Here is a 26,325-nt window from a genome sequence, read left to right on the forward strand (position 1 = left end):
CCGTGAGTTCGAGCCCCGCGTCAGGCTCTGGGCTGATGGCTCGGAGCCTGGAGCCTGTTTCCGATTCTGTGTCTCCCTCTCTCTCTGACCCTCCCCCGTTCATGCTCTGTCTCTCTCTGTCCCAAAAATAAATAAAAAACGTTGAAAAAAAAATTAAAAAAAAAATGTAATTATAAGTTGGAGAAACCTCATTTAACAATTTAAGTCCATAGGTCTCTAGTCAATCCACATCAACTGTGGGATTCTGACTGAGGCAAAGTATTATCAGAGTTAGAGAATGTCAGTGGTGCCTGGGTGGCTCAGTCAGTTAGGTAACCAACTTCAGCTCAAGGCATGATCTCATGGTTCATGGGTTCGAGACCCGCATTAGGCTTTGTGCTGACAGTTCAGTGCCTGGAGCTTGCTTTGGATTCTGTGTGTGTGTGTGTGTGTGTGTGTGTGTGTGTGTGTGTCTGTGTCTCTTTCCCTCCCTCATTCACACTCTGCCTCTCTCTCCCTCTCAAAAATAAATAAACATTAAAAAAAATAAAAAGAATTAGAGAAGGCCAGAACTGTGAGGGACACCAGAACTTTTGTAAGTCAACCTTATCTTACAGATGAAGAAACAGGCCCAAAGGATTTTTTTTTCTCCCATGTTAGTGCATTACACTCACATGGTGAAATTTAGAATTGAGTTTAAATAAACTTTAGTACTAAGTAAATGGTGATAGTACGAATCAGAGAAGATAAGTTATTCAAACTAATTCCACATCAGCTGGCTGTTAATCCTTGGATAAGTCTTTTATTTTTCCTTTCTGGGCTCAAGTTCTTAGAACTTTTTTAATTTGTTTTTTTTCCCCACTCTAAAATAATTTTAATCAATTTGAATATAAGAAAATTTAACTAGTATATAAAAGCAGAGATAAAGTAAAATTCTATATCCCGACTTTATAAATTGCTGTCTTAAACTAATTTGTAGTGGCCACCAGTGAAGTTCTTAAAACTTTAATGATAGATTAAACCCAGCGATACTGTTTGTACCCAACCCATGTTGATTCAAAAAGATTCACCCACTAACTCAGGACCTATTAACTTTATTACCCTCTCTACACTCATAAGCACCTCAGTTTCCCAAAATTTTTGGATCTATGTAAATGCTCCTACCCTTCAAAAGTCAAGCCATGTTAAATCAAATTAACATTTATTTCAACAGTTACTCTAAAAAAGGCATTTTAGTAATTCTTATAAATAGTTCACTGGGTGAAGAATTCCCATCTCTGCAAAATCTTCAAATACAGTTCAAGATCATGGGATCCTTCCTTTCTTTGAGGACTTATTTCACAAACATTCCGAGTCACAATATATTCTTGTGTTCTTTTACTGTTGAATATGGCTTGTTCCACAGCCAGGATCTAATTTTTATACTTCCCATTGCATGTATCTAACTAGTCCTTGTGATTTTAACCATGGCTTCAGCAGAATAACAGTGAATGAAAACAGATATTTAGACTAAAAGGAATGTTTTGTATTGCAGCTCAGACCAAATGCAGAATTTTGAGTTGCCTGGAAAATGTAGGTCAGGTGGGCTACAACATGAAAAACGAATACAGCAGTGTCTCCCAGGTTAGGACAGCAGTATATTTCTCCCTGCAGAAAAAGAAGAAGATGTAAGAGTGAACAGAACTTGGAAAGGGACCCATGACTCAGCCAACAAGTTCCCTTTGTTGATGCCCCTCAGGAGACAAATCTAAGAAAACCCAAACACATAAACTGGGTCTTAGATTATCTGTGCTAATAGCTTCCTCCATTCGCAAGGATAATCAAAGTTAAACTTGTGTTTCTTTTCATCTTTTTGAGGAGAAAATTATTTCCTCTAGGTTTGAATGTTCAGAGTACACAAAATTAGATTCCCTTTCCTAAAACGAGATCATTAAGTAGAAAGCTATTAAAAGGATGTGCATAATCCCTGAGAGTTCATTAGTTAACCTGCTATTTAAAATCTCTCCCCCCAAGATCTCTTGAATCAAAATTTCTATGATTAAATATCAACACTGAACACTTTAAAGCTTTCAGATTTCATGTTTAGACCCCATACTGCTTTTCTATATGCAAACCCCAGAAATAAACTTTTAAAAATTTCTACCCAAATTACTTGGTCTCATAATTTATCTACTTTTTACCTTTTATTAATGTGTTGGCTTCACTATCTTAAATTCTGTAACAATTTTGTTCTTTTTCTACAGGCAGAATTCACAGCCATGCGGGAGCAGTATATGCGAGGTGGAGAGGGATTCATCATCTGTTACTCTGTCACTGACCGCCAGTCATTCCAGGAAGCTGCCAAGTTTAAAGAGCTCATTTTTCAAGTCCGCCACACCTATGAAATTCCCTTGGTGCTGGTGGGTAACAAAATTGACCTAGAACAGTTCCGCCAGGTGAGTGCCAAATTTTTTTTTCAGTTTGCTTTTAACTCCGAGAGTACGTAATACCAAGTATGCCTGCTTTCCAAGGTTCATACTGAGAATTATGAGAAAGAAATGACGCATGTGACTTTTCTAAAAAAAAAAAAAAAAAAAAAATCTTTTAAAATCTCTGGTGGATTGTGTTAGCCACCACAATATATCCCATCCCACATGCTACTTTGTAGTATCTTTATTCCATCAGGATGATGGAATCCTCCTGTCTGTTTTTCCCACTCCTTAGATTTGGGCTGGCCCTATGATTTGTTTTGGGCAGTAGAGTATAGTAGAGATGATGCTGTGTGCCTATAGAGGTAGAGTCATAAGAGTTCTGCAGATTCTACCTTTGCCACTTAAAATGCTTGCTCTTGAGATCCAGCTACCATGTAAAGACCAATGTAATCATTAGAGAGATCCATGTGAACAAAGCAACATCCAGCCTCACCGCAGTTCCTGCCAAGGCACCACATATGTGGGCAAAGCTACTTACCATGTTCTAGAACCAGCTACCATCTGACTATAACTTTATAAGATAACCTAGTCAATCCATATGGAAGAGAGACAACTCTCAGCTGAGCCTGGTCTGGGTTTCTGACCCACAGAATCATAGGCAAATAAAATAGAGTTGTTTAAACCACCATATTTTAGAGTAATTTTTCATGCAGTGATGGGTAATCAAAATAGGACTCCTCCTACCTTCCAGAGTCAGAAGCTACTACTTTTCAGGTTGAATAAGAAACACCTTCCATATACCATAAATCTGCTTCAAGCTGCCCCTGCTGTATCATTGTGATCCTCAGTTCCTTTCTCCAAACAAACAAAACTGACAATACAGAAACTATGGCTAGCTTCTGATAAAGCAGAAACCACATATTGCAATCCTTTACCAGATTTCATGTGGTTCATTATAATTTATTCTTATCTGATCAGATACTCTCAGGGCCTGATGGGCAAACTGATGGCCTCATCTCTACAGGGTAATGATACTTCAGTTGTCCTTAGTACTCCTAAAGAGATTAAATGACCAAAACCTAGTTCAGGGGCCAGGCAAATCATCTCACAATTCTATTGTCATGACTCACTTTGTATAAAGTTAAATTACTAAGTCATGAAAAACAAATTTTTGTAAATTGAATTACCTAAATTGAATGGTTTAGTTATAATTTTAGATACTTTATCTTTACTTAAACTGCCCTTAAATTTGAGCTGGATTTTAATAGTTTGTGTGTTTCCAATTAATAATTTTTATTCTTCTTAAAGTAACCTCATAAATTCTAAGGCTAGAATCTTCACTAAAACAGTTTACTCCTACTTTAAATGTTAAATATATTTGTATTTTTGTATCAAATGACTTTTAAGTTTTCTCAAGTGAAAATATCTCATATGGAGCCAATGCTTATAAATCTATCTTTAATACAGAAACAAAATTTCTACGATTTCGTGCAGTACATTTTTGTAGCGGCATTTTTCGTATATCTGACTTGAAAATCTAAGCATCTTAAAGTGGCAGCTATTTTTTAGGAGCTATAATATTTGTCTCCTCTGTACCTGTTCTTCTGCATTGCTTTATTTTTTTTCCCCAAAGTAGTGTTTAGTATGACATGGTTACATTTCTATGAGATAGGAATTCAAGTTTATCTCACCAATGAAATATGAATCTATTCTGTGATACTTGACAAAAAGGAAAGAAAAAAAGAGAGGTATAAGTCTAGTGGTGAACTCTTCAGATACTCCTCTGAAGAGTGGGGAGGTTCTAGGTTTTTTTTTTTAATTTTTATTTTCTTTAGGACTTGTGGGAAATGACATGTGGGAGCACCCCGAGATGCAAATATACCATCAGTGATTACATGACCACATTTAACTGTACTTCTTAGAATTTCTAGGAAACATAAACCTTTAATTGAATGCCAGTCAAGAGAGCTACAAGTGACTCTTGTAAGCTAGTACATTTGAGAACATGAGGGAAACATCTTCAGGCAAAAGTTAATCACATTGTCTGTAGAATGATTTCTCTCCATGATTCCAACACTGGCTGGCATTTGCTTTCCTCTCCCCATTCTGGCTCTGCTTCTGCTTTCCCAGGATCAAAGGTGTTCAACAGATACCCGGTCTCAGCCTGGGTAATTGCAGATTAGCAGTGATGTGACTCACAGGCATCACAAACATCACTGAAACAAATAACAAAAATAATATTAAGCTGAGTAATTTAGCAGATTTGACATACTTTCCCTTTTAGATAAAAGCAAGTAAACAAGATAGTCATAGAAAGTGCAAAAACCATGAAAACTCAAATTACAATCTTTTTAAAACTGCTCATGTACCAATGTCTCCAATAATGAAGTGTTGATATGCAAATTTGGCTTCTGGCTGTGGTGTTTGCGATAGAAATAATTGTTCCTATAATTGTAGAGTGGTTTTTCCTTCTCAAAATGCTTTCAATTCTCACTTTATTTTAATCCTGTAACTGTCCCGTGTAGTTGTAAGGCAAGCAGTTGATGGATGAGGATATTTGAGAAGTAAGTTTACTGATAGAAATTGATTGTAATAAAATACTGCTGTTAGTGACAAATTTAAGACTAAAACCCTGATCACATGTACTCTTTTTCTTACATCAGTCTTTAAAGGATAGGTCTCCATTTTAGTTTTGGGTTTTTTCCACATTTTCCCCCCAAAACAAAGATGTTGACACCTGCATCATCTATAGCTCGAAGGAGTTTTGTGAAGAGTCCTAGAGTGATAATGTTAAACTCTGGAAGCTTCTGAAGGAAATCATGCTAGTGCTTATGTTCAGTGTTAGGAGGCAGAGAAGCAGGGTTTTTACTTGACAGCTCTTCTTCCTCATAGAAAGCGGTTGAAAGGGAAGTGCTGATGATAACAGCTGCTTCTTATCATGCTTGTGTGGCAGAGTGGGTGGCTACATTTTGAATCCATCTCTGTGAATTCCAAGTCCCTTTGTACCAAGAAAAAGAAACAAGTTTTGGTGCCTGATGTCCTTCATCATAAATGACATCTTTAAGAAAATATATTGAAGCGCTCTGTTTAACTTTGAGTATTTTCTCTGAGAACAATATTCATTTTGACACTGATCCTGATGATGCATTTAGTATTGCAACACTCTGTGCCAGGCACTTAGCACACATAATTTTATTTCATCTTTACCATAAGGCCACAAAGTAGGCTCCTTTATGGTACCTATTTACCTATGAGTTATCTGAAACTTCAATACGTTCAGTGACTTGCTCAAGGTCACATAGCTAGTTAGGGCTGTGAGAACATGTCCAGTGTCTCTGATTTGAAATCTCACTATTTTATAATTTGGGCCTACAAACCATTATTGTTTTTCATGAAATTGGTCATATTCATTTCAGGATCTTAGCATGCTCCTGAGAGGATAGAAGATGAGCAATTGCATTTTACTGGAGCAGGAAGGAGCAGAACGATAGCTCTTTGGAGGTGGAGCGAGGAGCTCCAGGGCAAGGAGCTGGACAAGGCAGTAATAGCCAGAGTTGGGAAGAATGTGAGGAAAATTAAGGGCAAGGAAATGGTGCTCAAAACTACTGAAAGGCACTGTTCTCTAATCAGGGGCACCATCTTGTCCTGAGTCCAGCCAAACTATTCTAAAGCCCTTTTTAAAGTCCTAGGCTACAATAGGTCCCTGAGCTTGCATGGCCTTTCTCCCTATTGGGCCTTCTGCTGTCACACTGGGGAGTGGAAAGTAATAATTTCTGCCTTTTTTCTGTTTTTGCAAAATTCTACAGAGTAAAAATGGTGCTATAAATGGAGTGAGTCCCAAAGATCCGAAAGCTGGGTTAGGAAAGTTTTACATCTGTTGTAGACCACAAACTGTTTTATCCTGAAGGTAGACCATGACAAACCTTTCAGTGCTGACAGTCTAATTGCAGCTTAATACTCGGTTTGAAGTCTTGAAACTCAGCTTTCCACAGCCTAACTCTTCGAATGCAGATCTGGAAACATGAAATACCTTTGTTTATTCTTCAGTTATCTACCTAATGAAAATAGTTCAACTCCTTTATTGAGAGGGGCATATGAAAGCTGTAGAGACGAGAAATTTCTGTGTTAAGAAAAACATCTATTTCGAGTTTTTGTCAAGCATGTACTTCCCTTGGCAGAGCGGTGGCAGTTTGGGGACACAGTAAAGGAATGAGTAAGCCAGTCTCTGTCCTCAAGGACTTTCTCTTCTGAAAGGATCAATGCATGTGATGTACAACATTTTATTAAACAACAGAACTAAATGTTGAATGATATGACACATGCATAAGTGCAATTGTTGTTGAAAACCAGGAAAAATCAATGTTGGCAACATTTTGAGGAAGGAAGATGCTGAATGGAGTGGCATCCTGACCAGGTAGGAAGGAGCAGGTGAATGATGACAGTCCTTCGGGGAAGGAACAACAAAAGTAGGTGTAGAGAATAGGCAATGTGAACCAGGGCTGTGAGTGTGCACAAGGCATGGAGTATTGAGGAGGAGAAGTTGGGAAGACCAGCCTGCCTGGCACATGTATATCAAGCATCCTCAGGATAATTTGATAGATAGGGCCTACCTTGAAGACACACTTGGTCAAACACAAAGCATAAATATGTACCAGAGCATGTTGGATATGTTATAATGCAGTAGTTGCAAATGCCATTCGAGTTTTTAAAAGTGCAAAAGAGTAATACTTCATCTTTAATCAGTATATTAGATAATTGATACAAACACATTTTTCCAAATGATGAGGGTTTTTTTGTGGGAAAAGAGTTTTGATAATTCATGCAATATAATGGGAATACACATTTAAATTTGACAATTATCTAGCCTTACTTATCCTTTCCATAGCATCTTCTTGATAGGCTATTTCATTTCATTACACATCCAAATATATTAACTCCAATTAAAATGGAAAAAAAGCTTAGAATTTGATGTAATTTATCTAGATGGGTAAGTTTTGAAACTAGAATTTGGAGGTGGAGTTTTGCTGAAACTATTTTTTAATCCAAATTATTTACCAAATATTTAGTAATTACTCAATAGGTAACTGGCACGTTTTTAGAATCTGGTTGTTCTGGAGTGAACATGACAAATTCAAACTTAAGAAGAATCTGAAATTATAGTAGGGGAGACAGATAATGATCAATTTGTGCATGTATGTACCAACTACACACTACAAAAATGGTGTCGTGAGTAAAATTATATGCAAATTTATTTATATTTATTTATAATATTTATAATTATAAATATATTTATATTTATATATTTATACATAAATACACACATGGGAAGAAAATTCTTTCAAATATTTGAGCAGAGATGTGGCACGAATGAGTTTTCGTTGTCCATCTAGTTGATGGAGGAGGGCAAGAATGGAAGCAGGAATACCAATCAGGAGATTTAGTCATCAGGATGAAGGATGATGGCAGCTTGGGTAAAAGCAATGGACTATTCATGAATTCCATACTCATGCAGCACGCTGACAGGATGACAGGTGACAAAATTACAGTGAAGTTTGGAGACCTTTCATGTATGGACAAACTGCTACATCATTCAGTGGTACCAGAGGGCACTGTTGCATTGTCACACAACACAGTGGGTGTCCATGATGAGACTCCTCAAGACAAAGTGAAGACCTATATTTAGCAAATACATTTTAGAAAATAACAAAGTATATCATCAAAAGAACCAGGTAGTCCTGAGCGTGAATATTCACTGAGACAATCAGTGTGTCCTTGGACGCATGAGTGGCAAACTCAAGATGAACACCCAAATTCTCCTTCAAAAAAGTATATTCCTCCCAGCACAGAGACAGGAGGCATAGTCAGTAGATCACTTCAGCTGTCAGATGCTTCAGGGTCATCCTCAGTAACAAAGCCTCCTTGACTGAGGTCCTACCCTTCCCAGGGATACCCACTTGCAATGAGGCGTGGGCAAAAATTTCCAGCCATTGCAATCCAGTGGGACACTGCGTCAAGCAAATCTTGCTCCAGATCCCCATGCCGGTTTGGCAAAGACTCTGTTGGGCTTGCATTGTCATTGACCTTCTCCCTGTATCCAATCCAGCTTCCTACTCCTTCCTTCACAAGCGTTGATCTCTAACCAGTATCATGTGCTACAAAATCCCTCTCAGTGTCTGCTTCTGTAGAATGGGGATAATATTATTTTCACAGGTTTTTAGGTAGTAGATGAGATAATGTCATTAGATTAGCACAGTTCTTGGTACAAACTAGGGACTTAATAAATACGAGGTACTACCATCCTTATCCCTCACCTGGATTGTTTATTCTTTGGGTTATTCTAACAGGTTTCACAATTTAGACCCTACCAAATCAAATATTTAGGTATTGTGTCAAAAGGAAAGGTGATTAAAACTGGGAGAAGGCCCAGTGAATTTTTTAACTGCAGTGTATAGGCTTCAGTGCACAGATTTTGCAAAATGTATTTTGAAATTGTTTTCCTACTTTTCAAATGTGGAACAGAGTAGCCATCTTGAAGTAACTGAATTTTGAACAAAGCTTTGGAGGAATCAATGTTAGGAATTTCTGTTAGATCATGAGCTAAGTCAAACTGAGTAAAAAATGACAATAAATGAGAAAGACCTAAAATTATGTTTTGCCATTTTAGAAAAGTTAATTTTTCCATGTATGGACAGCCTCATCCTGAATGAGGATGAATCTGTATCACCTAGAAACATTGTAGGAAACACAAATTCTCAGCCTCTATCCTAATCCTCGTAAATCAGAAACAATAGGAAGAAGACACAGAAATCTATTTGAACAAATGGGGTGATTCTGCAGTAAGCTAGAGAGCCACAGGGTTAGAAGGAATATAGATGGAAAGACATGAGATCATTTATACTTCAGACTCCATAAGAGAGAATCTAGACCCTATAAGCATTTTTAAAGTCTTAAATGAGATATTGGAGACCTGAAAGAAAAACACACATGCTCTTTTTCTCACACACGCACGTATGTACATAGACACATAAAAAATAAAAATTTTAAAAACTGATACAAAAAGAACAGTGATGAAAATATCCTAAATTAAATTCACTTCTCCATTCAAATATGTCATAAGAAAATCTAAATTTTACTGCATATATTATACACCTGTGACTAAATGGCTTCCCATTTGGCAGTTTCATGTTTCATTGGAACAGAGGTTGTGTCTACTCAGTTTGAAGTGACATAACTGTTTGCTTCCCTTCCTTATTTAAATGGTGTTACAGTGAATTGTTTGGTTTTCATGGATCATTGGCCACATTTGTAAAATTGACAAGTCAGTGGAAGTATATAGAAAAGCTTCTTTTTAAGGAAAGGAGGAAAGAAAAGCTTTATGGGGAATCAGATTGGAGCTTTGAAATGAAATCCCAGATACAAAGTTGTTCATATCTCTTAAAAATTTTCAGACCAATCACTTAACTTCCTCAAAAGAAATACTGAGTAGGTGAAGTTTTAAAATTCTTATTATTCTATTTGAGATTTCTGCCCTCCTTGCCCTTTCCTAGGTATCCTGGTATAGCCAAACTCTGACATTTGTGATAATTTTAGTTCTCAGGCTTCTGGTTGTATTGAAAACAAACAGAAACAAAAAACTCTCAGTATGTTTGTGCAGCTATAAGTATAGGTATCATAGAGACCAAGACGATCCTGTAAATCCAAAAGAATGATATTTATAGGTTGAATTACAAAAACAGGTTTTCCTTGTTATCTGAAAGTACAGTGTTCCTATAAAACCTTTTGTAAACTGAAAGGACATAAAGCAAAGAAGTAAAGAATATTTTGTAAAAGTGAAAATCATCGTTAGATTTCATTTTGATGAAAATAATCTGAAAATCAGATACTAACGTAGGTCTTAGTAAAGGCAAGTTTTCTGAAGTGAACTTTTCAGTAGCAAAGGAAACCGATATTCTAAAAGAGGAACACTTCCTGTTTGCACACTGGGAACTCTTACCCTTCATTCAAACACATGTTTGGGAAATTACATAATCATCTTGCTTTTGTATTTGTTTTGAGAGGGGCACGTGGGGGCTCAGCCAGTTAGATGTCTGAATTTGGCTTAGGTCATGATTTTGCAGTTTGTGAGCTTGAGCCCCACATCGGGCTCTGTGCTGACAGCTCAGAGCCTGGAGCCTGCTTCAGATTCTGTGTCTCCCTCTCTCTCTGCCCTTCTCCTGCTCGTGCTCTCTCTCTCTCTCTCTCTCTCTCTCTCTCTCTCAAATAAGTAAAAAATATTTAAAAATGTGTTTTGAGATAATTATACAGAACAGGAGGTTACAAGCAAATGTGTAAAGACCCGTGCACCTTTCTCTTAGCATCCCCAGTACTATTTTCTTACATAACTATAAAATATCAAAACCAAGAACTTGATATTTGTTCAATCCATAGAGAATATTGAATTTCACCAGTTATAACACACTCATCTGGGCGTATATTTGTATAATTATATGCAGTTTTATCACCTATGTAGCCTGTATAACCACCACCACAATCAAGATACCCTGTTGTACCATTACCTTAAGACTCCCTCATGTTACTCCTTTACAGCCATACCTATTCGCTACCCACCCCAATTTCTAACCCCCAGCAACCATCAGTCCACCAGTCCATTCTCCATCTCTGCACACATGGTTTATTTCTTGATTGTTACACATGGAAATCACCCACTATGCATCCTTTTGAGATTGGCTGTTTTCATTCAGCACTATATCCTGAAGTACATCCAAGTTTTGTTTATCAATAATGTGTTCCTTTTTATTACTGAATAACATTCAGTTTGGATATAACTACAGTTTGTTCATCCATTCACCCTTTAAAGACATTTGGGTAGTTTCCAGCTTTCATTTATTATAAATAAAGCTGCTATGAACATTTATGTACAAATTCCTGCATGAACTCAAGTCTATAATTCCTTGGGATAAAGGCCCAAGAGTGAAATTTCTGGGTCTTAGGATGCATCTGTTTTTAGTTTTGAAAGGAGATACTAACATATTTTCCAGAGTGTCTGTACTTACTTTACATTCTCACCCTTGCCAGCATTAGATATTATCACTATTTTTCGTTTTAGACATTCTGTTAGGTGTATAGTGGTATCCCATTATGGTTTTAATTTGCATTTCTCCAATGACTAATAATATTAGACATCTTTTCATGTGTTTATTTGCCATCTGTATAGCCTCTTCAGTGAAATGTCTGTGCATGTCCTTTGACTATTTTATAATTGGGTTATTCCTTTTTTTATATTTTTTATTTTTATTTATTTATTTTTTTAGTATTAAGCATTGAGGAATTCTTTGTAAACTCAAGATTCAAGGCCTTTGTCAGATATACGATTTGCAAATATTTTCCCCCAGTCTGTAATTTGCTTTTTCGTTCTTTTAACAAACTCTTCTGCAGGAAAAATTTTAATTTTGTTGAAGTCCATTCTTTACTTAAAAGAATCATAATTTTGGTATCAAATCAAAGAATACCACTTAGTCCTAGGTCTCAAAGATTTTCACCTATGTCTTTTCTTGAAGTTTTATATTTTACATTTAAGAGCATGATCTATCTTGAATTATTGCTTGTATAAAATGTTTTATTATTATTATTATATTATTATTGTTATTTGCTTTGTTGTTTTGGTTTGTTTTGGATATCTAATTGCTGTAGTACCATTTACTGAAAAGGCTACCTCTTCTCTACTGAAATGCTTCAGCAAATGATTCCATTTTTTCTTTTGGTCTATATTCTCTTTGTTCAGATTGAGTACATTCTATTGATCTGTTTTTAAGTTAAATAATTCTATTCTAATTCTAGAGAGAGATTGAGTGCGAGTGGGGGAGGGGCAGAGAGAGAGGGAGCACAGAATCTGAAGTAGCTCCAGGTTCTGAGCTGTCAGCACAGAGCTCAACCCAGGGCTTGAACTCATGACCTGTGAGATCATGACCTGAGCTGAAGCCTGACGCTTAACTGACTGAGCCACCCAGGGGCCCCTTATTGATTCATTTTTAATTGTGAAATATATCATAGAGTTCTGGAGTAAACCCACGTCTTAATGTATTATCCTTTACATCTATCTCACTATTCTTATTAGATTATCTTGAAATTGTCCCATTTTATAATTGCCAGGTTTTAGTTTTGATTATTTCTTTTTCCTAATTTTTTGGAGTTTAATTTACTACCCTGTTTACAAATGCTTGAAATGGATGCTTAGCTCATTGATTTTCATCTGTTCTTTTCTGATTTATGCATTTAAGTTTGTAATTGTACCTCTAATGAAGACTTTAATATAGCTATACCCTAAATTCTTATGTCCTATTTTAAAAAAATTTTTTTAAATGTTTATTTATTTTTGAGAGTCGGGGAGGGGAAGAGAGCGAGAGGGAGACACAGAATCCCAAGCAGGCTCCAGGCTCTGAGCTGTCAGCAAAGAGCCTGATACAGGATTCAAACTGACGGATGGTGAGATCATGACCTCAGCTGAAGCCCTTATGTCCTATTTTATCATTAAGTTCAAAATTTGTCTAATCTTGATTGTGATTTCTGCTTTTACTCATGGGTTTTTCAGAAGTGTAGTTCTTAATTTCTGGGCATATGGTGAATTAGGAGGTATTTTGTTAATGAATTTCTGCTTAATAAATATACTCTATAATTTTAGTCCTTTCAAATTTGTGGTGTTGATTTTTAAACATGCCATGTGATCAGTTTTGGTAAATGTCCCATATATATTTGGTAAGAATATACATTTTTGGGTGGCAGTTCATGTATGTCCAGATTTGTAGTCATTTTCTTTAAACAATTTGGAGATAGAATTCCATTTGTTCTGGTATCCTTTGTTTGTGTTGGAAAATAAGATACCCATCCAATTGTTATTTTGAAGGTACTCTGCACCACACCTCCTATACCACAGTTGCCACCCCTGATGATTTTAGGATTTTTCTTGTCTATAATTTTATTTTATTTTTAAATGTTTATTTATTTTGAGAGAGAGTGAAAGAGCGAAAGAATTCCAAGCAGGCTCTGTATTGTGCAGAGCCTGGCCTGATGTGGGGCTCCATTTCCCAAAACATGAGATCATGACCTGAGCCAAAATCACGAGTCTGAAGGTTAACAGACTGAAGCACCAAAGCACCCCATTGTTGTCTATAATTTTAAAGAGGTTTACTTTGAGGTACCTATGTGGCTTTCTCTCTCTTGCTTACTTGCTCTCTGGGTGTGTGCTTGTTAAAATCTGTGCTTTTTGAGTTGTGGCTTATTTTTTTTTAATCAGATTTGTAATATGCTTAGTCATTACCTCTTCATATATGACTTTTATATTATTCTTTCCCTTCTAATATCCAGTTAGAGCCATGTTAATCTTTTTCACCTTATCTTATATTTCAGCTAGGATATTTTTCTGTTATTTTCCATCATTTTATATCCCTGCACTTCATTCTAGATATTTTCTTATGAATGCTCTTTTTGTTTACTCTTTCCCTTACACTTAATCTGATTTAAACTAACACACTGAGTTCTTAATTTAAATTGTTGTGTTTTTAAATTTTAGTAATTCTGCTTTTAAATTTTCATCTTATTTGCTAAAAATTTTAATCTTTCCTGTCCTTGAAAAATACTAAACACATTTATTTAAAACTTGAGATGAATAACTTTTTTATCCATCTAAAATCTCTTTTTTTAAGAAATTACTCTTGATTTTTTTTTTGCACTGTGACTTATCATATTTACTTCTGGCACAAAACTAAAAAGACTAAAAAAATCCCACATCAACTTAATATAATCAGGAACTTTATCTATCTTGATCTGTCCCTCAAGGTCTACTAGTTTATTTCAGTGGAAGGGTTGTTCAAAATTACCTAGTGGGCTATAGCCAGAGGAAGAACTCACCGGTACACTTTAATAACATGTTCTTTTGTTGACCAGTGAATTCTTTGCTGTAGCAGTTAAGTTTGTAGGCCTTGTACATACCTCTAGCTGTTCTAAATTGACCATAAGTTAATTTAAATGCCAATGAGTAGGATTTAGTTTTATTTTAAAAAAGCTCTGTGAGCTACATGTACCAGAGACTGGCCCCTGAGAGCCCACTGTTACTGGTAAGAGCTAGGGCTATACCCATATGGTCCTCTGTTGGCACTTAGGAGACAGTAGCCAAATTAGTGGGTGATAGAAGTGAAGGGAAGCAGGGTCACGTATAGGTGGGATAGGGGTTATGGTAGATTCTTCCCAGTCTGTGTCAAACACCCTTAGTAGGTCCCTGCTTTTGAGCTTTTTGTTTGGTTTTTCTCAAAATGCATATGATAATTTTATCCTTTGTACTCAATTGTTCTGATAGTCTGTGGAGTAAATTCCAATGCCAGATCCCATCTAAACACAGTCCTTGCGCACCTCTCTCATGCCAACTTTCCATGCCTTGAATTCTAAACCATAAGCATACTAAACCATTTGTTCAGTGAACATCACACACTAGTGTGCCCTTCTTGTTGTGACTTCTCCACTTGCTAGTGCCTCTGCACTGTTCACACTGGATCCATTTTGTGTACATCTGCCCACACAGCTTGTCTGTGCACTTAATGGAAGGAGGAACTAGTTTATACTAAATGAAAAAAAAATCAGAAGAAAGATGTTTAAAAAGAATAGGCAAAGAAATACTTGGTGGTTTTTTTTCCTTTACTGGACACAAACTGAGGGAAGATGGAGACAAAGTTTGAGATAATAATTCCATGGAACACCACCATCCTAAGAAAAGGTGATTGAAAAATATGTGTGTACATCCTTTAAAGCACCAATGCTAAGTATGATGCTGGATATGTTGAGAGAGACCAGGCAGAAAGCTAGGTCTCTTGGTCCAATCCTTGAGTGTAGTATAAAGAAACAGGAATAATTGGAAATACTGCATTGTTTTCAGTAGTATTTGTCCTAATGGAGGAGACAAAGCCATTTTTGTAATAAACAGATAAAATCTGGGGCCAAAAAAGACAGGTTTTGAAATGCAGTGTTCTATACACAGCAATTAATGATGTATATCCTCTGCTTCCAATCTATCAGTAATACTACAAAAATGAGAATAATCTGCAATTAAAATGACCATGAGGAGCAGCAGGGGAGAGGCTGGATAGAACATGGTTTTTCTCTAAGAAACCAATAATGTCAGAAGCATCGTTGGAATATCTTAAGTATAGCATGCTACTATTTAAATTAAGATTTATATTTTTCTTATATTTTTTTAGATAGAAAAGATCAAGGAATAAAGACATAATCAAAGATGACATTTCTTAGGAAATTCATGCAGTAATGACATTAATGTAATATGATTTCAGCACTTTCATGGTTCTATTTTGCTGTATATTCAGTATATGTGTCTGTATAAAAAATGAGACATTATGAGACAGGATAGGTTTGGTTTTTATTTTGAGAATAAAAGAGAACTTGTATTATTTGGTTCTTGCCTGATGGAAAATAGAGTCATAATAATGGGCAGAGCATATAACTGCATATGTAATGTGCATTCAGGCTGGCTGGCTGTTCTCAACCACAGAACACCTCTCTCCCTGCTTGCTTATTGAAACTTGGTATTCAATATTAGGGAGTGCAAACTTTCATTCCAAGAGAGACAGGCTTAAAATGAAAATGCTCCTGGAATAGGCAGATATATATATGTATATCAGAATATGTATCTGCCTATATACACGTAAATGTGTGTGTATACGTTTATCTCAGTTATTTTTGTTTAATAAAAGGATAAATATTGCTTATAAATGTATGTTCTTCTTCCTCAGTCTTTATCCCTAGTTCTGGGTTCTAGAGCAAGCCTCCTTACCTGTTACCTGCTCTCTAATCACCAATACATGTTTCTGTATATTTACAAATCATGTGTAGTTAGAAATAACAGGTATTATAATTTTGCCTATTTGTATATATTTAAATACATCATATGTATACCCCCACATATTCGTACATGTAAGTATACAAGTCTACCTATTCAGGCAACTTGTTCTTGTTTCACACACGGTTATTATTTTGATATATATGTTGATAAATATATAAACCTAGTTTATGCATTTTAATGGGTTGCATAATCAATTAATACATTGAAATTTATATTGACCTATTGTAAAATGCTTCCACCAGGTTTTTCACATTACTAGCAATGCTGCCACAAACATTTCTTTGCACATCCATTCAAAAACATGTGCAAAAAGAACCTTAGCAGACATGGCTGAAGTGAAACTGAACTGGGTGAAGGCATGCAAATTTATAGTTTACTGGGTATTGAGGGTATTGACAAATCACTTTCCAAAATGTACCAATTTACACACCCTCTAGAATATATTAAAAATCATTTTCTGCATCCTAGTTATTGGGTTTTACATTTTTGTCAGTCCAACTAGTGTGAAAATCTGTCATCACTTTGATTTCCATTCTCCTGATTGCCAATTAGGTGGGGGAACTTTTTCATGTAACTTTTTTGTATCCTCCCATGAGTTATCTTTTTACACTTGGCCACATGTTTATTGTTACCTACCCTTTGTATATGAATTAATAGGAGTTACTTACATATTCTGATGAATTTTGTTTTTATGTTTTATGTGCACATATACATACATATGTACATACATACATCCATTCTATCACTTCCTTTTTTCACTTTAAGTTTTCTTTGTGAGTTGCATTTTGAGATTTGCCTAACAATTTCTTCTTTAGCAAGACAGAGCTGGTATTGCTGATCAATCTATTACATAAATTTCGTAATTGTTTTCTTTACTATATCAAATACTAAAGAGATCTGACAAGTACATACTAAGACTGAAGATCTGTCCACTTTTTCTTGTAATTTGGTTAGACTGTGTCCTATATAGGATGATTTTCTTAAAAGCACATGGGTATATAACTGTTGGATCTCCCAGATTGCTTCTTTTTTTTTTTAATCAATGAAATAAGAAAGACTTTATTTTCATAAATTCACCAAAATGCATTGTAAACTTTAGTCCTGCTCTGGTCCAAGTTACTTTTTAAGTAAAAATTAATTCTAGTATAGTTTATGTGTAGTATTATATTAGTTTTAGGCATACAATATGGTGATTCAACAACTCTATACATTACTCAGTGCTCATCAGGATAAGAGTACTCCTAATCCCCTTCACCTGTTTCACCCATCTCTGTACCCACCTCCACTCTGGTAACTATCAGTTTGCTCTCTATAATAAAGAGTCTGTTTATTGATTTCTCTTTTTTTCCTTTATTCATTTGTTTCTTCTCTTAGGGTATTTGTCTTTCTTCGACCAGCTCCACTCAGGATTATACCTTTTAGGTCCATCCATGTTGTTGCAAATGGCAAGATTTCATTCTTTATGGTTGAGTAAAATCCCATTGTGTATCTATATACCATAGCTTCCTTATCCATTTATCTATCAGTGGACACTTAGGATGCTTCCATAATTTGGCTATTATAAATAATGTTGCAATAAACATAGGAGTGTACATATCTTTTTGAATTGTGTTTTTGTGTTCTTTGGGTAAATACCAAGTAGTGGAATTACTGGATTTTATGGTAATTCTATTCTTTTTTTTAAATTTTTTTAATGTTTATTTATTTTTGAGACAGAGACAGAGCATGAATGGGGGAGGGTCAGAGAAAGAGGGAGACACAGAATCCGAAGCAGGCTCCAGGCTCTGAGCTGTCAGCACAGAGCCCGACGCAGGGCTCAAACTCACCGACCGTGAGATCATGACCTGAGCCGAAGTCGGATGCTTAACCAACTGAGCCACCCAGGCGCCCCTATGGTAATTCTATTCTTAATTTTTTAAGGGACCTCCATACTGTTTTCCACAGTGGCTGCACCAATTTGCATTCCCACCAATAGTACACAAGGGTTCCTTTTTCTCCACATCCTTGTCAACACTGGTTGTTTTTTTGTTTTTGAGTTTAGCCATTCTGACAGGTGGGATGTCGTTATGGTTTAGATTTGCATTACCCTGATGATTAGTGATGTGAGCATTTTTTCACGTGTGTGTTGGTCATCTATATGTCTTCTTTGGTGAAATGTGTATTTATGTCTTCTACCCATTTTAAAATTGGATTATTTGGGGTTTTTTGCACGTGTTGTGTAAGATTTTTATATATTTTGAATATTAACCCTTTATTGGGTATGTCATTTGCAAATATTTTTCCACCATTCAGTAGGTTGCCATTAGTTTTGTTGATTATTTTTTTTTGCTATGCAGAAGTGTTCTATTTTGATGTAGTCCCAATTGTTTAATTTTGCTTGCCTCAGGAGATATATGTGAAAAATGTTGGGCAATGTCAGAGAAATTACTCCCAGTGCCCTCTTCTAGGAGTTTTATGGTTTCAAGTCTCAGATTTAGGGTTTTTTTTTTTTCAAATATTTGTTCAAGTTCTAGTTAGTTAACATACAGTGCAATAGTGGGGTGCCTGGGTGGCTCGGTCAGTTAAGCCACTGACTTCACCTCAGGTCATGGATCTCACTGTTCGTGAGTTTGAGCCCCCTACCAGCCTCTGTGCAGAAAGCTCAGAGCCTGGGGCCTACTTTGAATCCTGTGTCTCCCTACCTCTCTGTCCTTTCCCTGCTCATGTTCTGTCTCTCTCTCAAAAAATAAGCGCTTAAAATTTTTAAAAATTAAAAAAAAAAACAGAGTGCAATATTGGTTTCAGGAGTAGAATTCAGGGATTCATCACTTATATACAATACCCAGTGTTCATCATAACAAGTGCCCTTTTTAATACCAATCACCCACCAAGCCCATCCCCCACCCACTTCCCTCCATCAACCCTCAGTTTGTTCTCTATCTTTAAGAGTCTCTTATGATTTGTTTCTCTTTTATTTCTCCTCCCATATGTTCATCTGTTCTGTTAAATTCCACATGTGAGTGAAATCATATGGTATTTATCTTTCTCTGACTTATTTTGCTTAGCATAATAAACTAACTCCAACCAAATTGTTGCAAATGGCAAGATTGAATTCTTTTTGATGACTGGATATTCCAGCATGTACACACACACACACACACACACACACCTGCCTCACATCTTCTTTATCCATTTACCACTTAATGGATATTTGGACTCCATAGTTTGGCTATTGTTGGTAATGCTGCTATAAACGTCGGGGTGCATGCACTCCTTCTAATCAGATTTAGGTCTTTAGTCCTTTTTGTGTTCTTTGTGAATGGTGTGAGAGAGTGGTCCACTTTTATCCTTCTGCATGTTGCTGTCCAGCTTTCCCAACACTATTTGTTGCCTTTTTCCCAAAGTATATTCTTTCCTCCTTTGTCAAAGATGAATTGATCTTATAATCATGGGTTTATTTCTGGACTCTGTTCTGTTCTATTGATCTGTGTGTCTATTTTTGTGCCGGTATCCTATGGTTTTAATTATTACAGATTTGTAGTATATCTTGATATCTGATTGTGTGCTCTCCAGTTTTGTTTTTTGAGATTGTTTTGGCTATTTGGAGTCTTTTGTGTTTCCATACAAATTTTAGAATTGTTCTAGTTCTGTGAAAAATATTTTCAGTATTTTGATGGGGATTGCATTAAATCTGTGGGTTACTTTTGATAGTATAGATATTTTAACAATACCTTTTCCTCTAATCCATGAGCATGCAATATATTTACATTTCTTTGTGGGTCTGCATGGCTCCTGACCACATGCCTGCCCTTCCTACCCTCTCTGATGTGACCTCTTCTTTAGATTTAGCTGTGGGGAGTCCATTCTGCCAGTCTTCAGATTATTTTCTTGATTGTTTACACTGATGTGGGTGCTATCCAGCTGTATACATGGGTTGAGATGAGTCTAGGACCCTCTACTCCACTATAATCCCTGGAAGTCTCCAGATTGCTTCTCTATTATTTTTCCCTTTTCCATCTTTTCAAAACTGCTTTATACACCACATTCTATTACTATAGCTTTTTTCAGTTCTCTTCTCTAATCCTTTAACTCCTGTCATGTTGTTTAAATTGTTCTTGTAACTAGCATATAAAAATATTGTATAAATATAAAATATAGACTGAAAAACAATGTCATATATTTGCATTTTTATAATTATTGGTATATTATAATTTATGTTTCTGCATTTGTGGTATTTCTCTTTGTCTCTGTTTTAATGCATTCTTGTCTTTAGTTAACTATTATTATTTTTTATCTCTTATTGTTTGGAAGTTCTAGTTTATACCTCATATGTTACCCTCCAGTTTTCCACAAACATATATATCTTTTTCCCAAGAGAAGCCAAAATTTGTGTTTTTATTTTTTGAAAAACATAGCATTAGCATGCTTCAACTGCCCTCCAATTTTTCCCATTCTTATTTTCTAATTAATTGTTACTTAGAATCTTCTAATTTTAAAATTTTGAAATAGGTGATGTAACAGAATATATGTAAATTATAGGTACATAAAAATAAAATGCCCATCAATAAACTCTACAACCAGCTTGCGAAACACAGAACTATGGGTATTCTATGGGCCTTTACATATCATTTTCCTCTTGTACTCTTCTGAATTTATATTCATAATAATTTGCTTTAATTTAGACTCATTACATGTCTATGTACTGATCATCATGACATATTTATATACATTTTATAGGTAAAAAAAAAATAAAGCCTACTGGAAAAGCTCTCTTGGAAAACATTGGTTCAGTAAGTTATGTAGATATTCCAAATGATTCTCAAGGGTTATTTTACATTCATACAATTATTAAAGACCCACAAGGCCTTCTGTTTATCTGAGATAAGCAGATATCAATAAATATCTATATCTATTGCTATTTACCATATTAAAAATTAAAACTCGGATAAGTATCAATATATATCTATTGATATTTACCACATTAAAAATTAAAACAGAACTTTAAATTTATTATTTTTACATTATTTAAATTAATAATAGTAACCTGATTATATGTTAGTATCAATAACTGATTCTTAAAAATAAGATCAACCTATATTTTCCTCCAAATTTACTCACAGTTTTATACTATTTGCAAATCTCACTAATGTCTGGCCAAAAAGAAGACAGCTGAATTCTCATATCTGCTTTTTTATTAAGGCTGCAATGCACATTTGGTTTGGTAAGTATATGGAAAAAATCCAAGGTTAGAAAAGGGAACATATTTTCAAAGTTCTTCCAGGTAGTTGTGGAGATTTTTATTTGATGATACAGGATATCCTAGAAGGGATATTTTCTTAAAAATTAGTTGCCAAGTAGAATCTATACCCATGTCAGTTGAATTTTATACTCTTGTGGCTTATTTGTTTGTTGGTTTATTTATTTTTGATACCCTTGTATCTTAAAATTTATTGGTTTACCTTGCATTTTTAAATAGACCTTTTACAAAAATATACATGGTTTTGTAATACCACACACTGGTCTCATAGAAAATATTGGTTCACTAAATTATGCCTATCTTCCAAATGGTAACATATTTGATTATATAATATCAAAATAGTAGGTTCATTAATTTTACTTACCAGTTTCATTTTATTGTTTTTTAATTTTTTTTTTAACGTTTATTTATTTTTGAGACAGAGAGAGACAGAGCATGAACAGGGGAGGGGCAGAGAGAGAGGGAGACACAGAATCTGAAACAGGCTCCAGGCTCTGAGCTGTCAGCACAGAGCCCGACACGGGGCTCGAAACCACAGACTGTGAGATCATGACCTGAGCCGAAGTCGGACGCTTAACCGACCAAGCCACCCAGGTGCCCCTACCAGTTTCATTTTAAAAGTCTTCTAGAATTGGGAAGTTCATGATAGAGGATACAAGGTTGCCAGAATTCTTATATTTGTGTGAATGCTTAAGTTTTGTTATTGGCCACAAATATTGTCAGTAGTACTCCTTGAAATGAAAATTTCATTTTCTTAATTGTCAAGAAAATGTATGCCAGGTATTCAAACCTGAATAACGATGGCTTATCTGTTAAGCATTCTTTCAGGCAAAATCAGTGTTTTCTAAAAATGTGGCTATCTCAGCTCATAACTCCAGCCGGCTGTGTAAGTGCTTTAACTCAAGAAAACCATTGTATATTGGCAGCAGAGAGCTGTTTTATGTGTATGTGCACTTCACATTTCCTTAGAAATGTTAATTCAAGGGTCAATATTTAGTGAAATTAATTTTGACAGCTTCAAGTTTATTCTAAAACTTTATGAGTATGTGGCAGCAAGTGATACTGTACTTGTTCAATCTGGTGTCACTACCTTGATTCATGCCAAAGCAACAGTCCTTTTACCCAATATTGTTTTTGTACACATCAGAACACATGCCAACACAGTAGAGAAAAAAGCCAAATAAAATCTTAACGATATTATGGAAATAGTTTTGACCTCTTGAATCTACTGAAAGTCTTGAGAATGCCGATAGCTGTGTGTTTCATGCTTTGGGAGTCACTGCTAAAGATAAGCCTTCTTTATTTTCCGATTGCATCCCTTGGTGTTTTTTCTAGTGTATCATTTCATTTTTTTTTCCCATTGAACATCTTCACATTTTCTCTTTACTGTTGAGTCCTTCTGCCTCAGCCTACAAAGTTGAATCTCTACTGTCCTCAAATATCTTGTTTACTGAAATATGATTGATATTGATCTTAAAACAGAGAAAATTGTTTCATAGAATATTTATACGTATAAGGAAGTCTGTGGTAGAAGTTTGAACCAGGGGGATGATGGCAAGATATTTAGATAGAGCCAATACCATCAAAAGAAACTCTTTCACTAAAAGGTAATTGTAGGTATGATTTCTAGCTTCTTGCTTACTGATAGCTGTGGTACAATGTATACAATAGCCATGCAGTGCCAACCTGGCACATCTTAAACCTAATTGTTTATATATGGGGATTAGCTTTATTTCAACAAGTGCTTGCCTGCCTCTCTCATGGCATGGACTACGGATCTCACTTTCTCACACAAAATCTTGACTCCAAGGTAGGTTTTGTGAACAACTCCAGAGACATTTTAATTTCAAAACTCATTAAGTGACTGTGCAGTCTGTCACATGTGACGTATTGTAATAATACCATCCACCTAAGAGAAGCAGAAATTTCACCCAAATTATACAACATTAAATTTTGTAGAATGAAAAGCACATCATTAAAGATAAATTATCTTACATTTCTTAATCACACACTTAATTTAGATTAATTAAGAAATATAATGCATGCTCTGTATGTACTAATTGATTATTAAATATTATTACTGGGATTTAGTTAATAATTAACTTAATTAGTTTCTAATTATTCATTTTTATTAATTTAATTTATTAAATTTCATTAATTGTTTTGAAATTATATAGTTTCATATTAGTCTAACTTGTTCGATTTAGTGATATATGGGATTGTATGCTATTGAGGAAGTATTTTACTAAGCTTTTTAAAAATGTAAACTGTTAAAAGGTGCTACATATTTTAATGACATTAAGTAATCCAGGTGTTTTATGGAAATTTCTTCAATATTTTTGAATGCTGTCCTTTGACTTAAATACAGTAATCATTTGGAAAAAAAATACTCTTTCCTGATGATGTGTTTAACTACATAAATGTCTCAGGTCATGTTTTCTTAGCTATTTTATAACCAACTCATCTGAAAGAGTGAAGTGTATAGGAAAATTGCCCTGAATTTCTTCCCTTACAAAGAAAAAGCAATGCTGCCAAGATAGGCTTTTGCTTTTAAGATTAGAATATCCAAATTACAGAGCATGTTAGCATGCTTTTATAGCTTAAGTGATATTTCCAGAAGGAAATGACGACTCCAAAGTTGAGCTCTTAATGCACCTCAGGCTTGCATTACTTCACACATCTGTGCATCAAAATAAAGGTGATCATCTTAGAACTCAAGCAAAAGAACAAAAACAAAACAGTATGAGTGGAGTCTTGAAGATTGGAGAGTCTTTTCTTAATAGATACTAGAGGAAAAGATTTTTAGGTATAGAACAAATGAGCAAATGAGGAGGAAGAACAGATATCAGGGGAACAGAGGAGGCAGAGGTGGGCACCACAAACACAGCCTTATTCTCTATATAAGGAATCTCAAGTCTCTTGATCTCTCTTGCCAGCCTACATCTCTGTCTCACCCGCTGAACCCCATAATTGAGGCATCATGGCTTTCAACTACCTCAAAATTTGTCACATTTCAGTGGCCATACAAATTATCTAGCATCAAATTTGAAGCTTCGCTATTCCTTATCTGCAGATTCAGATTCGTTGTGTCTGTGATGGGACAGCAGAATCTGGTGACCAGCACTCAATGTAATGCTAATGTGGGTAAATGATCTGTGGACCACTTTGTGAGAAACACAGCCCAACTCAGCCTCCCTATGGAACCCGTATTATACCTTCCAATCTCCAGCTAACAAGTCAGACTCACTGTTGTGATGTTTTGACAGTTCTGATCTAGGATTCCAGTTCTACCCAAGGACAACTTGTCCTCTTTATTTTGCCCAGGCTGTCAACTTATGTCCCCCATTACATCACTTGTTCCTTTCTTATTCACCCCCTGCTCACTCACTTCCTTATTCTTTGTCACTATCTTGATAGGTTTACAGGTACTCAAATTCCTTTTTACTACTGACCTTGGTTTCTAGTTGGTCAGATGTCTTATACCCTGTACTGTGTTGAATATTGTGACTCCAAAATATGTCTGTATTTTAACCCTCAATATTTGAAATGTGACCTTTTAGAAAAGGGAATTTTATTTTTAACAAATTGGAATTATAGTTTTAAATATTTATTTTTTCCAGCTTTATTGAGGTTTAGTTTTCAAATAAAAGTATAATATATTTAAAATTTACAACATGATTATTTGATTCCCACCATGGGGTTAATTAAAATACCCATTACTTCACATATTTAATTTTTTATAAGAATACTTAGTTCTACCCTCTTAGCAAATTTCAGTTATCTAAAACAGTATTATCAACTGTAATCACCATGTTAGACATTAGATCCTCACACCTTAATCATCTTATAACTCAGAGTTTGTACCCTTTTACCAACCTCTCCCTGATACTTACTTCTGAGATAAAAGTTTTTCTTCCCTGCAGATTGAAATCTTCCCATGTGTCTTGCTGATAATTGGGTTCCCGTTGGTTTTCTGTTGACTTCTGCTAGAATTTGGCTCCAAGAAATTCATAGTCTGTGACATATATACCTTTCTGATAGACAATCCTTTTGTTTTGCCAGCTACCTTACAAAGTACTCACTGCTTTGACTATAACAATGTCCCTTCTCCACATTTTTCTATGTCACTGACACCACAGGGTACATTGGAACCTGACAGCAGTGATGTACAGCTGCAAGGGCTCAGCTAAGCTGTACTGTTGCCACTGAATGCTGTCAGCCTTCTGACATAGACAAAGAGCTCTATCAGGCTTGCTATCCTAGATAAAGCTCACAATCTCCCCATTGGTAAATTACTATTACTAAGGTTTGATCTTTTAGATACAAAGACTTCATGAAGAAATTAATCTTATAGCCTATTCGCATTCCAGTATCAATTGTTTTAAGCTGACGAGCTACAAACTCTTCCATAAATGAGTTTTGACTAAGAGCAAAAAAGATCAGAGGACTAAAAATGAGAGTGGTATACCAGCCCATGATAGGATAAAGATGATGGATCTATCTTTGACTTCCTCTTTCCTGTTTCTCTTTCAACTTTGTTACAGGTATTTGTAAACTCCCTACTAGCAAGACATATAAAAAACTATTTTAAAGGTGGTGTTTCATTTCTAATATGATTCATTTCTTAACGTAACCAACTCCATGTATTTAAGGTCCTATAATCAGGGTTAGTTTTTAAAAGCCTAATGTAAATCTGAGCTCCAAATGTCCTGGGCTTTGGATTCTAGAGTTCATTGATTATGTATATGTAATAAAAATTCAGGAAAGTCCACTATACTGTAGTAATATATGTATTT

At 35.4% G+C, this 26,325-nt stretch overlaps 1 protein-coding gene across 1 annotated transcript in view; it reads left to right on the forward strand.

Annotated features, from left to right (window-relative positions):
- RIT2 (Ras like without CAAX 2) overlaps window positions 1-26,325 on the forward strand; it is a 385,184-nt gene that overhangs the window by 194,759 nt on the left and 164,100 nt on the right. Inside the window, exon 4 of the mRNA XM_049620174.1 lies at window positions 2,223-2,414. Coding sequence (XP_049476131.1) covers window positions 2,223-2,414 — 192 coding nt within the window. The remainder of the gene's footprint in view (window positions 1-2,222; window positions 2,415-26,325) is intronic.

The sequence above is a fragment of the Panthera uncia genome (genome assembly GCF_023721935.1).
Source record: "Panthera uncia isolate 11264 chromosome D3 unlocalized genomic scaffold, Puncia_PCG_1.0 HiC_scaffold_8, whole genome shotgun sequence".
Lineage (NCBI taxonomy): Eukaryota > Metazoa > Chordata > Mammalia > Carnivora > Felidae > Panthera > Panthera uncia.